The sequence below is a fragment of the Podarcis raffonei genome, chromosome 5 (genome assembly GCF_027172205.1).
Source record: "Podarcis raffonei isolate rPodRaf1 chromosome 5, rPodRaf1.pri, whole genome shotgun sequence".
NCBI lineage: Eukaryota > Metazoa > Chordata > Lepidosauria > Squamata > Lacertidae > Podarcis > Podarcis raffonei.
In genome coordinates, this window is record NC_070606.1 from 21,874,542 (window position 1) to 21,894,602 (window position 20,061).

Consider the following 20,061-nt stretch of genomic DNA (forward strand, 5'->3'; position numbering starts at 1 on the left):
AGGTGTTTCAAGTTTTTCTTGAAACTATTTAATTTCGTGGTAGAAGTGAAATCTTGCTACCATTTCTGTTTCATATCTTGGAGAAACTCTTTTTACTTGGAGCAGAATATAGAAACTAAAGATAAAACTGTATTGACTTGCAAAGAAGGCATCAAGAGTTCTAGTGCCACTACAGATAACACTCTAATTTGTCACCTAGTTGTCCTTGCTTCTGACAGAATCCAACAGAAACATATCCAAATTGGCAGCATCCATAAGTTCAAAACCTATTCCATAAAAGAGATTGAGCCCAGGCTGTGTATGAAGCATAGTTTGCCAAGCTGAAGCTGACTTGTCATGAACTGAACATCAGTTTTAATATCACTCTTTTCCTATGTCCCCACTCCTCTTTTTTTTCTTTCTTAGAGAGGCTAACTTTCATAATTACACCCTGGTTTCTTTGAATGAGGAATTCAATCGTGGTCGGGGACTAGATGTGGGTGCCAGAGCCTGGGAAAAAGGCGAGGTCTTGATGTTCTTCTGCGATGTTGATATTTATTTCACAGCCGAGTTCTTAAATAGCTGCCGCTTGAATGCTGAGCCAGGTATGTTCACACTAGGTTCCTAAAGTCAGCAGAGGCAGCCAAGGCTTCTGGAAAGTGGGAGGGTTGCAAGTCCCACCAGCTCTACTCAATACTGCTTCTCAGTGCTCTTCCCATAGAAGTGTCTGCTATCATCCATGATAGTTAAATGGAATGAAATAGCTCAGAGGCAGGATTCCTCCACATACTAGATCCTGGGGACAAATAGGAATGCTGTCTCTATGCATCACATGCATAGTTCCCACTGGCCACTATGAAAAGCATAACACTGGGATAGGTGTGGGCAGATAATTTGTTAGGGACTGGAAACTTGAGTATAAAACAAAGATGGGAACTGAGCTTCAAATAATGGAGTGGCATAGGCCACCTGGTAGAGCATTCAGCGCTGCATGCAGAAGACCCCCAAGTTCAACTCACAACATCTTCCATTAGCACTGGAATGTCTCCTGTCCAAAACCAGAAAGCTGCTGCCACTCACGTAAACAGTTATGAGCTAGATGGACCAATGTTCTCACTTGGATTAAGCAGTTTTCTATGTTCCTGTCACCTATCTTCTCTTGCCCAGCACCCCCACAGGCAGGGGACAACCCCACTGTGCATTTTTAAACTGGCACTGGCACCTCTTCATTAGATCCGACGCTGGTGGCGCTGTGGGTTAAACCACAGAGCCTAGGACTTGCCGATCAGAAGGTCAGCAGTTCGAATCCCAGTGACGGGGTGAGCTCCTGTTGCCTGGTCCCTGCTCCTGCCAACTTAGCAGTTCGAAAGCACATCAAAGTGCAAGTAGATAAATAGGTACCGCTCCAGTGGGCAGGTAAACGGTGTTTCTGTGTGCTGCTTTGGTTCGCCAGAAGTGCCTTAGTCATGCTGGCCACATGACCCGGAAGCTGTACGCCGGCTCCCTCGGCCAATAAAGCGAGATGAGTGCCGCAACCCCAGAGTCAGCCATGACTGGACCTAATGGTCAGGGGTCCCTTTACCTTTAATAAAAGAATTAAATCTTGGTCTCCCCAAGATGTGACACTCTAATCACTATCCAACACCCTTGGCAAGAGCCACATCTGGAATTGGGCCAAAATTTACAGCAATGGCAAAGACTATACCTTTTATTTTAGAGGAATGTTGAGGTTAGGAGTCATGTGTCTTTCCCATACTGGTGCTTGACCCTTTTTGAAAGTTTTATTTATAGTTACCTTCATCAGAATGATCTCCTCCAGTCAGGAATAATTTGAACACTGTTGCTTTTAACTCCTCAGGTTATTTGATGCTCTCGTTCCAGACCCAAATATAATATTTGGCTGTGCATGCTTGGTTCCATTCCCCCTTTGTGCTGTGATTGATGCGTAACATGGGTTTTTTGAGCAAAAGTCTTAAGAGTTAGACTTTCTTTTCTTTTCTTTTGTTTGTTAGATGGATTACTGTTTAATAAAAAAATAGAGGAAATGTGCAGCTGCTTTTTTCTGCCCAAAGATGTCCCATAAGGAGTAACAAATCTCTCTGTCTCTGTAGGGAAGAAAGTTTTCTATCCTGTGGTATTCAGCCTTTATAATCCTGCCATTGTCTATGCTAATCAAGATGTGCCACCCCCTGTGGAGCAGCAGTTGGTAAGTGACTGGAGTTTAAAGAAGCTTAAAAACCTTGTTCTCCATATTAACCGTAGCAGCTTCAATGCAGTGTTTGATGGAAGAACTGTTTATCGTGGAAAGTAGGTCCTTTAAAATTAGCTCTGTTGAGCCTTCTCCATTAAGCAGAGAGGACAAGAGTCAGATCAAAGGAAAAAGAAATTTGAAATATTTAAAACGCTGCATGGGATGATGAAAACTTAAAAATTCAACACTCACTGAAACATAAAACAAATGTGTAAATGAGCACATTCATTTACATGCCAAGGAGCATGTAAATCATTAAATGCTAGGTAGGGGAAATTCAAATGTGAAATAAATAGAGCGAATAAAGATTTCAGTAATTTACTCAAGAACAATCAACTTAGAAGAATTTGGAAATAAAAATAATTAACCAAACAGATACTAGTAAGCCTTAAATTGCATACTCCTTAAATGTTCCATAGTCCCAAAAGCTTCCTAAATTCCCAACTATTCATCCGGTTAACCTAAAGATAAAAAATGTAGAAGGAAGATTATAGCTTTATCCACATATAGACTGGTGTTAATGCCAGTTATCCTCTTCATCTTCTTCTTCTTCATCATCTTCATCATAAAATTTTATTCGTATCTCTCCCTCCCCGGCCAAAGCCGAGCTCAGAGCATCTAACAAGTAAAAATAGCACAGTGTACAAAAAATCACACAGTCAATTAATTCAAATACATTCTAAAATCAATTCAGAATCAAATTAATAGCAACCATTGGGCTGGAGTTCTATGGAGATTACAGAAAGAGGGGGGGAGGGTCAGACTGTGCCTTGGCCAAAGGCCTGGCGGAACCGCTCTGTCTTGCAGGCCTTGCGGAAAGATGTCAAGTCCCACAGGGCCCTAGTCTCTTGTGACAGAGCGTTCCACCAGATTGGGGCCACGGCCAAAAAAGCCCTGGCTCTGGTCGAGGCCTCCCTGTGGCCCGGGATCTCCAAGATGTTTTTATTTGAAGACCGTAAGGTCCTCCGTGGGACATACCAGGAGAGGCGGTCCCGTAGGTACGAGGGTCCTAGGCCATATAGGGCTTTAAAGGTTAAAACCAGCACCTTAAACCTGATCCTGTACTCCAGTTTACCCCATACTCTTCAGTAAAAATGACAATAATTCAGCAGCATCTACGAATGATGCATACAAACATCTTGTAAACTTGCAGAATTTTGTGTTCAGTTTTTTTAAAAAAAGGATCAGAGAGTTAGTGGTCAAAGGTGAACGATTCTACCACACCATTTGCAGAAGAATAAAATGGCATGTTCCTAATGATACATGGTGTTTGCTTCATTAAAGAAGAAAACTGAGAAACATTAGATGAGGGCAAAACTGGAAATCTGTTACTAAGTAATGTGTAGCATACTGGCTGGAGTACGAGGTAGGCTAAGATCCTATTCATGCTGCATGTAAAGCTATAAAGTAAGGAGCCTCCACAGCTGAAGGCCTGTGTGGTCAAGGAAGCCTGCTAAAGCTGGGGATCACACAGGAAGTTCATAGAAGGCCAAGGAGATAGAAGAGGAATTGCAGTGTGTGTTTCTTTACACAGGGTGATTTGATTACTTTGCACTGACTTCTGCCTGCCAAATGTGCCTATGGAAGTGCCAGCAGCAGCATCCCCGAAGCATACAGCCTTCAAACTGAGCTTTGTGGGGCTGAGCCAACCCTGGATTCATTAAATCCTGTGTTTTCCCTGTGCTGCATCAGGTGTGATCTGGGCCCAACCAGTGCACCAGCTCCAAGCTGGCATTGCAGTCATTCTGCCACTGCTTCTTCATGAAGCCAGGCTGTGGGTGGGGCGAGTTAGGATTGCTTCCTTAGTCTCACTTCAACTTGAACTTGATGGGACAACAAACATGGAAATCCCAGCGAAAACACATTCAGAGCACATTACGACTGTATGTTGTTATAGAGAAGCGGGTAGTCTACATGCCATTTTTGGAAATAAACTCATGTTGCCTGTTATGCCTAGTTTTGCCTTGATGCCATTGTTTCAAAATTGGCACTGCAAATTTTTGTATGATTTCACTAACACATGCATTTTATGGACACTTTACCCCAGTGTATGCATTTTTGTACATGCTACTTTGCTAGACAACTGCAAAATTCAATGGACAGCTGTGCTTCGGTTCTCAGATTGTTTTGGAAACTGCCAATTAGGTACCTTTAAATGCAAATTGAATTGAAATTCTCCCCCATCCCTAGTGGGTGGTGAGTGAATTGTTTACTGGGATAATTAATTTCAGATCCTGTTTCTTCTCGAAATGCCTAAATATGCATCCTTTTTATAATTGTAGGTGCACAAAAAGGATTCTGGTTTTTGGAGGGATTTTGGTTTTGGAATGACTTGTCAGTATCGAACAGATTTCCTGGCTGTCGGTAAGATGCTTTGCTTTATGATTTTTGTCTTGGATTTTGTCAGATATCCTCTGTTTACTGATTGACATGGGAATGTTGCTTCTTGCTGGATATTCTGCACCAATACCCAGCTCAAGTGACTCTTGCTCTCACTAAGGAAGAGAAATGATTTCTTCCAGGAAACTATTACTTTACATTATTTCTGTCGGGCCTTTCAGTCTAAAGACACCCAGGGCATACTTAATTAAATCATGGTTCTTGAACTTTGTAGGGGAAAAAATGTGTGAGTTATTTACCCATGCGGTTTCTTACTTGAGCATTTAAAAAGCTAGCACAAGCCTCACAGCTTAGTTTTGTCTATATATGTTGGCACCACCTTGTGGCTTAACTGAGTTTTGATATTGTATAATAGCTTTATGTCTTATTTTAGTACAATATTAATGCTGCTTTTAAAAAATGCAGTAGCACTGCATCAATATTTTTTTTGGTCTTGCCTCTCTTCATATTTTTAATTAAGGCAAATTACTGTTTACTTCCTGTTTGTCTGTGGGCAGCCCAAGCCTAAGTATGTGTGACTCTGCTCCAGCTTCTAGATTTCTTTGTTCCCTGTCAATGAAAGATGAGAGTGTCCATAGTGCCATAGGATTAGGTTATCTAAAAAAGAGGAGCAATTGCTAGGGAAGGGATAACTGGAGGAGACAAATAAAGCCAATTCAGTGGAACAAGAGTTTGGGTAGGGAGATCAGAAACAATTCCAAAGAAAAAGAGAAAGGAATGGCCACTTTTGCTATAGAATTCATCAGTCTTGGTAATTTTGTGTGTTCCCACTGATTGTTGTTTGGCTTTGGGGCCTTAACTAACCCTTGTTAATTTTTAAAGGAAACTTTTTATTACAAAATTTGATTATTGCTGACAAGAATTGCTCTTTTGCTGTGTCCATATTACACATTTTTTTGCTTTTAAACAGTTCATGTTTTTCTATAATCTGGACTTCTCAGTTTATTACTTGCATTTTGTTGTACACCTGTGCTAATTATTTTAGTATTTTTTCTGCCAGAAAGTGTGCATTTTATGCTACTTCTGTTCTTTGTGAAGTATTGTGTTTAATACTGAATTTTATTCTTTTAATGCTTTTAATAAATAAAATAAATGATAAATTGCAATGACTAATATTTCTTTGCTTTATTGCTTGCTTTAACTGCAGTTGAGAGTAGAGGAGATTGTTGAATGGGAAAGTGTATGTATAAATGGCAGTGCTTTCTTGTAAAAAATGCACAAATGTGTGTGTGTTCGTAGCTTCCCTTAATGAATCTGTTTTTTTAAAAGTTTTTTTATTCAAAATTAAAACAAGGCATATTATTCAAAAATATATCATCCTTGTTTCCTCCCCATTTTTCCTCCCTCCCTCCCCCACCCTCCCCCACAACTCCCCCCGCCCCCGCCCCCACCCCCCCGACTTCCCTCAGTTCCAGTCTTTGGTTTCTCTGAGACTTCTGTTTTCTGCATGTTACAAAGTTGTATAGATCCTCAAACTACTTAGCTGATTATTATCAATAGAAAGTTTGTGAATGTCTATTCAAAACCTGCCAAGGAGTCCCTTAATGAATCTGGAAACTAATTCCTCCCTTTCAGGATTAAGATTTTATATAACATCAGGACCTGAGTCCTAGCATGTGTGTAGCTATAGCTTTCTTGCAGAGCTTATAGGCAATTGTTAGCTTATATCAGGGATGGGGAATATGTGGACCTCAAGAGATTGTTGGACTCCATTCCCTTAATCCCTTACCATTGGCTGAGGTTGGTGGGAACTGGAGTTGAACAAACTTTGGAGGGTTGTGGGTTCCCTATTTTTGGCTTTCACCTATCTTTCAGTTACAAGAGTTCTTGGACTTTATTTTTTGCCATCTTCATGTTTTAAAAATGGCAAATACAGTGGTACCTCGGGTTAAGAACTTAATTTGTTCCAGAGGTCCATTCTTAACCTGAAACTGTTCTTAACCTGAAGCACCACTTTAGCTAATGGGGCCTCCTGCTGCTGCCACCGCGCCGCTGGAGCACGATTTCTGTTCTCATCCTGAAGCAAAGTTCTTAACCTGAAGCACTATTTCTGGGTTAGCAGAGTCTGTAACCTGAAGCATATGTAACCTGAAGCGTATGTAACCTGAGGTACCACTGTAACTGCTAAAGAATTAGCAGCAAGATGGCTGTACTCATTGTGCAGATTTTTCATGATTTCTGATGGATCTAGGTTCTGGAAGCTGTTCACAACTGAGGACAACAGTTGAATAATTCCAACTAAAATATAAGATGTGATCATCTTTGTAAAACAGGTTCCCCTTCTCTGTCAACAAAATTTTGTTGACTCCTAGGTGATTAGAATCTGAAGCTCTTCAGACAAGGACTTGCCCTTTATTACCTAACTAGCAACTTGAGATCTCTACTTTCAATTATCATTTAACCTTGTGAGTCCTGCTGGTTTATCTTGCTTGGAGATATAGGATCTTGAAAATGAATGTATCCTCTCTACACCTCTGCTTGTGAAGTAATTTGATTACAGCATTTCTGATTTCTGTCTTTGATTTATTGCAGGGGGGTTTGACTTGGAAGTCAAAGGCTGGGGTGGAGAAGATGTCCACCTTTATCGAAAGTACTTGCATGGTGATCTAATTGTGGCCAGGACCCCAGTCCCTGGCCTCTTTCATCTCTGGCATGAGAAGCATTGTGCCGATGAACTGACTCCGGAGCAATATCGCATGTGTATCCAGTCTAAAGCCATGAATGAGGCCTCTCACTCTCACCTTGGGATGCTGGTGTTCAGAGAGGAGATTGAGACCCACCTGCGTAAGCAGGCGTACAGGACTAACAGTGAAGCAATAGGTTAAAATGATCCTCAGTGCAATCCTAAGACTCTCGAGCTGCTATGAACCAGCATCGTTCTGAAGCCTTAATTATAACTCAGCTAAAAAAAACAACGCAGTGCCTCTCTCTTGCTGAAGACGATTTCAAAGATCTTTCTCTGGCCAGCTGTTACCTACACATTGCACCAGATCAGGCACTTGAGCGAAAGGAAGCATTTCAGTTTGCTTTTAACATGTCTAACTGCATGGGGGGTTGTGGGCAAGGGAACAAGAACAGAGTATATTAACTTTTCTGCATCTAGATTTTTCTTTTAACATTTTCATTTTTCAGATTTGCATTATGTGGGAATAAGAGTCACAATTGAATGAAAAACTGCCTTCTCCACTGCCTATCATTATTCTGTGCTGCTTGCTTCACTGTAGTTTTTTTAGAAAGGGACACTATAAGTACGTACGCATTCCGTGGGAAGAATAAAGCCCTGAGGCAAGAGCCCGTGGAGAATTATATGCAAAAAACCCCACCATGGTATGTTGTGCAGCCAGAATCACTGAATTCGCCTTATTAACCATCAGGTACATAAATCAACTTGCAAAAATATGTATTTAAGGTATTTAAAAGAAAGGACGTTGAACAGTTTACAATAATATTGCATTGCTGTTCTTTATTGGATTGTAAATGAATTGAGCTTGTATTCTGTCTGCTTATCCTAGCTACTGGCCAAATAACTTTTTTTTGCATGTTTTGGGATGTAGAAAGAAATGCTGTCTTGAACATAAGCAGTTCATTTCACTGCCTCATTATTACACTTCTGATATCCTTCCTTCTTCAGGTGACTGTTGAAGTCTCTGTCACTTGGGAGAGGGGACAGGAGAAAAGACGGCAATCGCTTGCGAACTTGGGGCTGTTTTATTTTACTTTTGGCACTGGGCACAATAATGTCTCCTGCTTAGGCCCCATTGAAACGAACAAGAGTTGCAGAAAAGCAGAGCTGTGCTTTTGTGCAGTCTCTTATCCGTTTCGAATGGGGTCTGCGACAGGAACACTGGGAGCATTGTGCCAATTGAATTTGTGGGCAATGAAAATAATACGGCTTTTAGCTCTGAAAGACTATGTACTGTTTGAAAATAGTTCTGGACACTGATCTTTTTAAAAAACATGTAATTTGCCTTTATAACATTGTGAAGAACAATGTAACTTGTCTGAAGTGGAGAGAATGTAATGCAAGTTGGCTTGCTGTTGTCTTCTCTTTATAATTAAATTGAATACTACTGTGTTTTAATATAGGACTGGTTTCTTGTTTTGAGGTCATGAAGCAATGTGCGACAGCCCTAAAGTGCGTTGTGAATGCATATAGTGTAGTGTGGCCAGCAAAAAAGAAAGAAAATGTTGTGTACTTCCAAAGATACAAGTTATGACTGTAGATTGAAGATGATGGCATATTTTCTGTGAGGAATCGGATGCATAGAAATCCAATTGCATGAGAAATCAGGGAAGCTGCAAAGAACAGTCACAGCAGGGTTTGTTTGTTTTTAAAAATCAAAGTGGCACCTGATATAGGCGCTGTTTTCCTGCCCATTTCAAATAAAGAAGAATAATGGATTGAAGATGGAGTTGGGAAGCCACCCTTATTGGTTAACTATCTACATCTTGCTCCTGCTATAGCTGAACTGATTTCATTCTTCTGTACCTTCACAGGCTGATACCATATCTGTCTTTTCGGACTGCCCCCACGTTCCAACAACCTTTCATCAGCGTAATAGCAATACTCTTTCTTTGCTTTTAATTTCACATTTTGTAATGTTCAGTGTGTCATTCTGGTAGTGGAATAAGAAATGCCCAACCAAATGAACTTTCAGTCACACAAGTTCCAATCCGTAGAAGAATTTTCCCAACACCAGATTCTTTAATCGGTTAGAGAACTGCCTTGTGATTCAGTATCTGGGAAAATTGCCAGCAAGACAGAAGATGGAAGATGAACTGCTTTAAGGACATAAGAGACCAGCTGGATCAGACCAATAACATGTTTGCACCAGAACAAATGATGTTAGTAAAATAATGGAGGAGGTGGCTATTCAGGATAGAAACTGCACTGAGAATCTTGGGCAGTAAGCCCAAATTGAAAAATCTACAATAGGGGCAGGGGTCCCTGTAGCAGAAAATATCCAGGCCCTGTTATTGTCTCTGTATGTCTTCCTTGCAGCTAATAGTTTGGGAGCCATGGGGGGAGGGTGCTCTTGCACTCATGAATTGGTGTGGGGCTAATGTATGCACCTAACTTTTTATTTAAGGAAAAAAGAAAAACATTGGGAGAGCCAACTGCAGAACTCCCACATAACTTGCTGTTTGATCCCTTTGACAAGGATCCATATTTAGGCTCATGTATGGGATTTGCGATAGCCTGGTGGGATTTGACTTTTGCTTGGCTGACCCCCCCCCCACCCTCATGCTGTGTCATAAACTGCTTTTGAAACTTCCCTTCCTTTGCTGTGCAGCATTTAGCAAGAGGGAAGTTGAGAATAACAAGTGTAAAATATCTCAGGGCACCCAAACTGATTCCACAGTTAATCTGGATTTAACCAGTTGTCTACAGTCAGAATATCTGTCTCAGGCCACTTTGTAGGTCCTGTGAAGTTGGCCATATTCACAAGCCTATTATTCTGCTTGTGGGGTACTTGGTGTTCCATTCACTATACCAAAGTAAGGGAAATTTAAAGAATATATTGTATTTTTGGGAATAATATTTTATTCCACTTAGGGTTTTTTTTTATTTTCTTTTGTTATCTGTTTTAAAACTGTTATTTCTGTGGTGGAGTGAATTTTATTTACACATTTGCACACCACCCAGAATAGTTTTAATGAAGGGTGTCTAAGTAATAACTTCAAATAGTCTCATTATAGGGTTGAAGCCATAGCAGCCTACATAATACATCAGTTTGATCTTGACCATTCAGCAGTTCTCAGAGTCCAGCACTGAATGTGTTGAGCAAACCTGATTATCGTGGGGAGCTTTTTGTGTCAGCTACCAAAGGCCCACAATCTGCTTCCATGGAAGTAAAATTGTAATGCTTGACCTTGTATTTGCTGTTCGTTTTTTTGGTGTTGCTCATACCTGTCCTTTTGGTTTCACAGCTGGATATGTTGTGAATTGTTCATCTCCTATGAGAGAGACTAGGATTCCTAAGTGAATTCAGTTTCCTTTAACAAATGCAACTCCAAGCAAACACTCTTTAAAAAACGCTTTTCCTAGGGAAGAACTCTTATCACCCATGCTGTGTTTTATTGTGGGATTAATTACAGCTTTTATGAGAAGGCGTCTTGACCTGTCTCTACTCACTGAGAAATAGAACAAGACCCTGTTTGTTCAGTGTTAATCAAAAGTAAATTGCATGGTATGCAAGGATCAAACTGTCTCATTTCTGTCACTGTTCATCAGCAAATAAATGCCCCGTGTTTAAATTCCCCTTTCTTTTTGTCAAATTGTGAAGAATCAACACAGCCTGTCTGGTTTGTTCTGACGTACCTAGTAAGAGAATTCACATCTTTCTATAAGTGGGAAACAATGACTTCCCAGAGAAGACAGTATAGAGGAGTTGGTCAAAGCTGTAGTATCCTAAATAAGGTCATTCTACAGATTTAGTTGCCAAGATTGAATCTGCTCATTTTATTTTCACTCCACTTCTTAGGGCAAACTGTTCCATGAATAAGTCCTCCTGGACCATGAATAACTGAGGGTGATTTTGCTGAAGTGAACTAGATTCCTATTCTGACTCCTAGACAAAAAAAGCAGCTGTTCAGCGGAGCTGTCTAGAAACTAGCAAATTTACTGAAATACACAAGAGTGCAACTTACAGTCATGGTCTAGTTATCAGAGTGCTCTCATAAGGAAGGAACCAACAGAGTTGCTTTCTTTTTCCCAGGGAAGAAACATTTAAAAGGAAAAGGAAAGTAGCAACTTGATTAGCTTACTGTAGTCTGTCCCAAAGAAGAGAACTGTAGAGTGAAGTGAGAGGTGATATTATGACAAGTCAGAAAGAGGCTACATGTTGGCAGGGGGGAAGGATGGGGGTTGCAGCCATGGAAGTTGGCAGGAGATACAGTTGTACCATTCCTTTCTTAAGTTTTGTCTGAAAGACAGGGAGGGGCAGCAAAGCTGCTTACCATCAGGTTAAATCAAAAGAGAGAAAGAGCAGGACACTTTCTGTAGCCTTGGAAAGACTTTATGAGGTAGATGCCAAGGTTGCCCAAACCCAGGAACTAAGGAAACTTGTTTGGACTAAGCGGCAACAAAAATCCAACCTGAGTCCACCACCAACCAGACCTTGCAAAAATAATAAGCTGCTGCTACTCCCTGTTGTCCCCTAGCCTGGGTTAGGAGTTCCCCAGACCTTACTGGATGCCCCTGCAGATAACTCATGCTTCTAGAGCAGGGATTCCCAAATTTGGGTTTTCAGCTGTTGCTGGACTACAACTCCCATCATCCCTAGCTAGCAGGACCCAGTGGTCAGGGATGATGGGAATTGTTGTTCCAAAACACTGGAGTCCCAAGTTTAGGAAACCCTGTTCTAGAGAATGACCTAAGAACTGCATCAGAATTTCCCAACCAACTAGAAGCTCAGCTGACACTAACTTTCTAGGACTTCAGTAAGTGCATTCTCACAGATCCACAATTGCTGTTAATCAAGCAGGCAGCCAAACTGACCTTGAGCTCACAGCCATCACTAAAGAACACAGGTGCACTCAATCCATGATCTCATCCTTATTAATAAGAGCTTCCTTTCTCACCAGAACTCAGTTATCTGGTTACTCAGAAGCCTATAGAAACAAGTGTTTGGTGAAGGCCTAAGCAAAAGAAGGCTTTTCTTGACAGCAGAGACCACTAGAAGTGGAAGTACAGAAAAAGAGCACTCAAAGCCAGATTTCCAGAGTCAATCAGACCACGCTTATCCCAGAAATGCCTCTTCTTGAATCACCTTTGCCTAAAACAGGTAGGCAACCTTTTCTCTGGTGAGGGCTGCATCCTATTGAGGGTAATCTGGTGGGGGAACACCCCTTCTCCCTGCCTTTCGCCCTCTTTGCCACCCACAAAATTAGGCCATGGGTCACAGGCTATCTATCCTGACCTAAAAGTTCAGGGATTCAGAGGTATAAGACAAGTACCATCACAGGAGCCAGCCAGCCAGACCAAGGTCCTGTTTGCATGGCCATTCCCCAGAATGAACACTTGGAAAATTCACTGGTGAATAAGGCTGCAGTCCTGGGACCACTTACCTGAGAGTAAGCCCAACTGAATTCAATAGGACTGACTTCTGAGTAGATACAGCTCAGATTATGCTCCATGGGACCAAGCAGAAATGCTGTTCAAAAGTTACCGTACTTTAAGTATTCATATTATTGTATATGTAGGCAGGCAAGCTACTACTTTTTTGTGGGCTAGTCTCTTTTGTAGATTAATTAATCAGTGATTTATTGACATACTACATTTCTGCCCTGCAGGTGTGTTCACTGAAGAACTCTGATTCTGCATTTGATGGAGTCACCTGCAAGGTTTGTGGCTAGTTTTCTTAGCTTGCTATGTAGTAGGTGTTCTCAAATACCTGTTCATTGCATTTGCACTATATTTTAGTTGCACACTTAAAAGCCAACAACTAAGGTTAAGCACATTCTGTATGAGGAGGTTCTGTCACTAAGCCAAAGTCTCTGGCACACTTTTGTGTCCTGAGCCTATGACAAGCAGTCAATTCCTTATTGGAAATGAGCGGATCTTTTCCCCAGTGACTGTTGGCTTCCCAGAATTCTAGTAGGGGCAAAGAAGGCTGGCACATGTGCTCTGACTTATTGCTGCACAATCTGCCTTGCATATAAAAGACACCCCTTTGTGCTATATACAAACTATTCTCCCTCTTGTAAGGGAGAGGTTTCCCTTGTCATCGACTTGTCCTATAGCAGAACTCACCTGGCACTCAGTCACCTCCTGCTTGCAGGGGGTTGACTAGCTTAGATGATCCTTCTGGTCTTTTCCAACTGTATGATTCTATGACTCTTGACTATGGAATCCTGGGGGGTCGAATAGAAACAGTGTTGCTAGGCAACCAACTGCCGAAGACACAAGAGGGCAGGTGCCTTTCAACAGCAATCTTGTCGTCACAAAGTAAAGGGATATTTGTAGTTTCCTTTGTGAAGAGCCTAGGTAAGTCCGCTCACCTTCCTGGGTGGGTGATGCTGCGGCCAGGCCCCAAACTGTGCAAGTGATCTGACCAATGTCAGACCAAATCACACGGCTATTGGCCAATGCCCGCAGCCCTTGTCTGGGTGTTCCCCTGGGAGCAGGCCCAACCAGCCAATGGGGACACTCCCAGGGACAGTTAAATTGCAACCTGCCCGGCAGTAGTTCCTGCCTTTTTGTCGGAGTGTCTTCCTGCATTGAGCCACATCGTAGGGCGAACGAGGTGCCTAAATTTAAAAATGTCCATTTGGGGACTCTGTTGCCTTTAATTTGTGTTGCTGGGGGGGGGGCAACAGGAGTTGCCCATTTGTGTGTAAGCGACAACATTTTGTGGCCCATTATAAACGCCCCTTCACACTTCACTTGGGCTCTTCTCTGTCAGAAATCCTGTCCACCGCAGCCTTGTATTACCATCTTCTGGTGCTCTTTTATTTTGGTACGTTTTATACTGACAATTTTTAGAGTCTATTTTCTATTTATACCATCCCCTGCTTATTTCAACAATAATCAGTTTAGAAATAAGCCTAAATAAATAAATAGAGGGACCCCAGCTTGTAAGGTAATTCTAAATCTTTAATTTTGTTGGCCTTCAGCCATAGATTTCTATGTTGGATTATAACCAACTTTGTTTGACTGTATTGGAAGGAAAGTTTGCTTTCCTAATGCTTCTCGGGACCTATTTTTTATACCTAGTGTACAGTTACTATATAGGAGATTTGGATGATGTAGGGCAGAGCTGAGGGACCTGTATCACTCTAGATATTGTTGAATAATAATAATAATAATTTATTATTTATACCCCGCCCATCTGGCTGGGCCTCCCCAGCCACTCTGGGCGGCTTCCATAAAAACCAAAAATACAGTAAAATATCACACGTTAAAAACTTCCCTGAACAGGGCTGCCTTAAGATGTCTTCTGAATGTCAGGTAGTTGTTTATCTCTTTGACATCTGCTGGAAGGGCGTTCCACAGGGCGGGCGCCACTACCGAGAAGGCCCTCTGCCTGGTTCCCTGTAGCTTTGCTTCTCGCAATGAGGGAACTGCCAGAAGGCCCTCGGCACTGGACCTCAGTGTCCGGGCAGAATGATGGGGGTGGAGACGCTCCTTCAGGTATACTGGACCGAGGCCGTTTAGGGCTTTGAACTGACAACTATAACCACCAGCGCTAATCAGCATGGCCAGCGGTCAGGAATTATGGGAGTTGTAGTCCAACAATATCTGGAGGGTCACAGGTCCCCATCCAGGTTGTGTCCTGATTTTCATGTGGGGCAGTGGAGGGTATGGAAGTGGCTATTGGTAAAACATTAGCATTATATCATGACGTCATCACACCAGGACAGAAACTGAAATGTCTCCTTAGCTAGGATGTTTGTCAACATAGTCTGCAGGCTAAGAGTACTGTTTCATTAGGCTAGCTTTAAAAAATAATAATAAATAAAGGAGACACTTAAGTGCTTAAAGGTTGAATGGATGTTAGTAATCGTTACAACAATCTTATAAGGTTGGCCAGTATTATCTTTGTCAGAGGCTGGGAATGGGTAAGAGGCTTGTCTCTTTCCCCTCTTTCCCATATTGATGTTTGAACTGGAAACTTCAGCTAACACTCTTGTTCACGATGCTGTGATGCTATGTCAGTCCTCTTTTGGTTCAACCCTGTGGTTTTCCCCTAGAATCTCTTAATTTGCCTCATCCAATCAGCTTGCTGCTTTACACATTGAAAAATGGCCTGGGAACCTCTGAATTCCTACTTTTCGGGAGCAGAAAAAGTGACAACGATTCATGCTGCCTGGTTGAAGCAATTCTGATTTTATTAATGCAAGCACATCTAGTCAAACACAGAATATCCTGCTTTATGGTACAGCTTTATATGTAGCAATTCAGCTCAGAATAACAAAAACACGGATGGCGAAGGAATGTATCAAACCAAAGGAAAAGAATATAATAATAATAATAATAGAAAGCCATATAGAAATGGCACTTTTTCAAGTATATATACTAGAACCAATTGACCACTGGAGTGCACATTCATGTAAAAGCTTTTTCTGTCTTCTTAAATATGTATACACAAAGTGTCCCAGAACTGCATTTCAAATATATATCTCTGAAATTTAAAGCATCCTTTTGTAAATTTCAAATACATTAACAAAGCTGATATACAATCCCTTTCATAGTGTTTGACAATGTTGCTAGCTAGGACATCTCCAAAAGTGCAAAAAACCCACTGTAATAATACAGTATAAATATTCTCTTACCTCTAGGGCTGAAGATCAATACTTCAGCATTGGGGGGTGGGGGGGATAGCAGCAGGTCACAAATAATCAAAGCCACTAATTCTGTCTCTGTCTTTGTGGGGCCATCTTTCTGTTAATACATAATATTCTGTTTCCTCTTTTGAGGTGTATAAATCTGTTCCATTGCTTCTGTTTAGTTAATTTGTCTTGCCTTATTCGCTGAACAATTTTTGTGGTGGCAGTGAAATGCTTTGGCAAATCATATTTGTTTTTTCAATAAAACTGAGTTTTCTTCCCAGAGAAACATGTATTAACTTGAAAACAGGGGTAGGGTGGAATAGTAAGATCTTTTCACACATTTATGTTTTTAGGTGTTGCAAATATGGTATATTAATTGGCCCACTATGGGTTCTTAATTTAATTGTTCTCGAGAAAGTAGTAGGTACATGATAATATATAATTATCACTTAATTAAAACAAGTATTTTTAATCCAGTGCTTGGTGTTTGTTTTTTGTCTAATTGAAAAATTAATTAGGAAAAAGCTGGATAGTAACAAGATTTTTAAGCAACTGAGAAATCTGAAGCCTAATGATTCTTATCAGTGAATTAGCCACATACTCAAGAACAATTAAAAATAAGTTAAATTAGGCTAGCTTAATTGGTTTTGGAATATGCTCCTAAACTTGGTCTGTAGGGATTTGTTCCAAATGGGGTGGTTTTGCTCTTATGGGCTGGTTCGCATATGGATGTTCGGCACTTGAAAAGTGAAACATCAAATCATGATTTTGCATGTAAGTGAGCACCTCAAATGCAATACTCTTCTATTGGAGTCAATTCACACATTCAGCTGCCGCCTGAGTAATCAAGTGATGTGGCTTGTGTGTGAGGACAGCTTGAAGTCTTTCAAAGGAGCAGGGAAAATAGTGTAGCTCTGAGAAATGAAAATATCAAAATAGCATGATAGGAGATTTATAATGAGTAGGAAACGTTTCCTCAAAGCAATATAATAAATTAAGAAGGGAGGCATTGCAATGCTTATAAATTTGAAATTGTGCCTTGCACAGCTGTGATTGCACCAGAATGTGGTGGTTTGTCTTGACAACCTCTTACAAGTTCCACTGTCACCAATAATTATACAACAAGCTCCATCATCCCAGGAGGAGTTAGGTATCAAAAGGTGACTTCACATTACATATATTGGGTTGTCTCCAGCATCAGTCTGAGTAGACCCACTGAAGTGGATGGAGCCAAATTAGTCATATCCATTGATTTCAGTGGGCCTACTCTGAGCATGACTGTATATATTATAAACAGTTATAACTACAAAAGTTACTTAATCGGGTAAATTGCTCTTACATGTTATCATAAGGTCAGGGGACATGAACTAATATTGATAGTCAACTGGCCTACCAGTAGGAGCAATGCATGGCAGCAGCAAACTGTTCTCAAATTCACTGCAGGATGTTTTAACCCAGGAATAACCAATGTGGTCCTCTAAAAGTTGCTCCCATTATCCCTGATCATTGGCTTTGTCAGCTGAGGCTGCTGGGAGGTGCAATATACCAGCTTCCAGAGGACACCACACTGGCTACCAATGGCTTTAATATTTTACCTGATCTTTGAGCTCACCTTAACTTAGCAAAGCCTTTTTATAAAGTCCACCTTGAACCATGTGTTGCAATACTCTGGTTGACCTCCTCCGACTAATTTAAGGATTTGTTAGTCAGAGGCTAGTTTGTAAAAGACAACACATCATTGGCAGTTAATCTTTTGCTGAGACTGTGACAACTGTACTCTCCCTCTCTTAAAATCCCTGATAAACAAACACACAAATGTAAACTAAAGACTTCTTGGGTCTAGTAAAGGAGGGGTAGGGGAGGAGGAAAGATGAAGGAGGATCTAGCAATTATCCTATTTTACCTTGTCAAACCTTGTAACAAAAATAAGTTCTGCTGCACCATTACTGTAGGTATACTCTAGTTCATGTGCCATATCTTCCAGTTTATTTACAAAGCTGTAGCTGGTTTTTTTTTAATTATTAAAGACATCCATATTTTTATTTTGCTTGCTTCCAACCCGAGTTGCAGAAGAAGGTACGCTAAACATTTTCAGTACCTTGTAAGGCACTATTCTCTGATGTAAGAGGGGAGCAGCCATGCTGCTACAGTGGTTTTTAAGGCCAGACTAAAGGAGACAGTCTTTGTGCTGAACCGCAGAGGCTCCCGCGCTGTTTCCTTGCAGTCGAGGGTCTATTTACACCAGGGGTGGGGGGAACCTTTTCGGCCTCGTGGGCCAGATCTTTCTCCGCCCTGCCCCCACCTCCATCGGCCAACTCTGACAGGTGGGCGGGACTACCGGCCTGTCTGCCAATCATACCAAACTTTACAAAACTGGCAGAATTAAATGGTGAAGCTGGACCTGATCTGGACCGCTACAGGTGGGGGTGGATAGGCTTTTGTGTGCTCTCCAGAAAAACAAAAGAATTGGCTTGGATCCTAAGAGAGGTTTACTTATGAAAGTTCATGGAAAGAAAGTTTCCCACCATTCCCCCTGCCCCGCGGCAATCTTGGCCTCTTAAAAACAAAAGACACTTCTCTGGGTGATTGGGAGCCCTCCTAAATTATTTGGGATGGGTTGCAGGGAGCTGTTGGGAGAGGATGAGACAGGAAATTTTTCGTCCATGAACTTAAGTAAACTCCAAGTCCAATTTGGGAGGCTGCAGTAGCCCATCTCACATTATTCAGGAGGGAACCCTGATCCTTCAAAGAAGCAGGGGGAGGAGAAGGAACACTTGACTTCCATGAACTCCCTTACATTAGTGTATCTTATGATCCAAGGCACTGTATGTAGAAATCTAGCATATTGGGTAGAAAAATCTTCTCCAAGGTATGTTTCTTTTATTTGAACATTCACACATGAAAGCAACACCACCCCTCTGTCTATAGCGGTACACTCCAAGCTTTACTGCTTGACTCTGTTGACTGTATAAATTGGCCCCAAGAGCACAATTTTCTAGTGCTCCACAAAGTAAATGAGGCCAGGAAAGCAGCATAAAGACAAAAAGGGGGGGGGGGACCCAGAACATTGAGAAGAAATTCCAGAAGTGTAGCAGTGTAGAATCCATTGCAATAGAAGCAACAAAGAAACCTGTGGCATGTTGGAAACTCATAGATCTGTTGCGGTGTGAGCTTTCATAGGCAAAGTCCTACTTCACTAGATGGAAAAGGGGGGGGCAACAAGGTGTGGCTTGGAAGCTGCTTTTTGCCTTCTGTTTTCTGTGATGCAGCAGGAGAAGCAAGCTCTTCAAAAATATCAGATGCCCCAAATGAGGGTTATAGTTCAACCAAGGGCTCTGTGCTTATACTGTCCTTAGTCAACCTGCACCTGTTCTGGGAAACGCGCTTGTCCCTCTTTAGGTCTGTGGAAGCCTTGCTGATTTCAAACGCATCAGCCCCACATGACAACATTTATTTTCAGGAAGCGTTGGGTGGATCAAGGCATAGCGGAAACCAAACCTGCAAAATGTTGAGCCCGTCTGAGACTGTGCGTGTGTTAGGTGGAAGAAACCGAACATGAAAATAAAGATCTGGATGTCATCACAATAAGACACCACCATAGATACCACTCCCTACAATCCATTTCATCTCTGAGAACAGGGCCCGGCCCTTGATTTTTCTTCTTCTTTTTATAGTTAAAAAACAAAATCCTTCATTTTTTTAAGTGCCTTAAGGTTGATGTGAAATATTTAGCACATTTTTTTTCTTCTGTAATTCATAAAAGGCATTGTATCTACAAAACAGACCCCAACCAGTGAGGCCTTCCTGTTTCAAATCATGTCTTCGAGGATTTAAAAACAATGTTTTTTTTTAGTGTGTGCTTTAGAATCCAGAGCAGAAGTCCAAAATCTCAGGCTCTGTTGAGCAGAGTTGTCCTGAAAACGGAGAGATAAAAATGAAAAGATAACGTCAGCAAATCGTCTTAAATGTTGTCACCTTAAGTTACATTAAGACAAACAGATGCAACTGCGAATATACTTGAGATCAGCTCAGATTACTCGCTGGTATAAGTTCCCAGCTATTGATGTCTGGCTGCCCCATTAAGCTTGGCTTCAGATCTCCCAACTGCATAGCTGGATGATTAGGTTTCTAGTTTTCTCTGTTACCTGTCTTTACCC

General features: G+C 41.4%; 2 protein-coding genes across 6 annotated transcripts in view; one reads left to right on the top strand and one right to left on the bottom strand.

Annotated features, from left to right (window-relative positions):
* Window positions 1-8,711, top strand: part of CSGALNACT2 (chondroitin sulfate N-acetylgalactosaminyltransferase 2) — a 34,048-nt gene extending 25,337 nt beyond the window's left edge. The window contains exons 5-8 of the mRNA XM_053388193.1: window positions 406-584; window positions 2,091-2,185; window positions 4,513-4,594; window positions 7,163-8,711. Coding sequence (XP_053244168.1) covers window positions 406-584; window positions 2,091-2,185; window positions 4,513-4,594; window positions 7,163-7,455 — 649 coding nt within the window. The 3' untranslated portion in view covers window positions 7,456-8,711. The remainder of the gene's footprint in view (window positions 1-405; window positions 585-2,090; window positions 2,186-4,512; window positions 4,595-7,162) is intronic.
* Window positions 8,712-15,440: 6,729 nt separating this feature from the next.
* The window catches only part of RASGEF1A (RasGEF domain family member 1A), a 220,768-nt gene continuing 216,147 nt past the window's right edge, over window positions 15,441-20,061 (bottom strand). For all 5 annotated transcript variants that reach the window (XM_053388197.1, XM_053388194.1, XM_053388198.1 and 2 more), the window contains one exon: window positions 15,441-19,818. In XM_053388197.1, coding sequence (XP_053244172.1) covers window positions 19,794-19,818 — 25 coding nt within the window. In that variant the 3' untranslated portion in view covers window positions 15,441-19,793. The remainder of the gene's footprint in view (window positions 19,819-20,061) is intronic.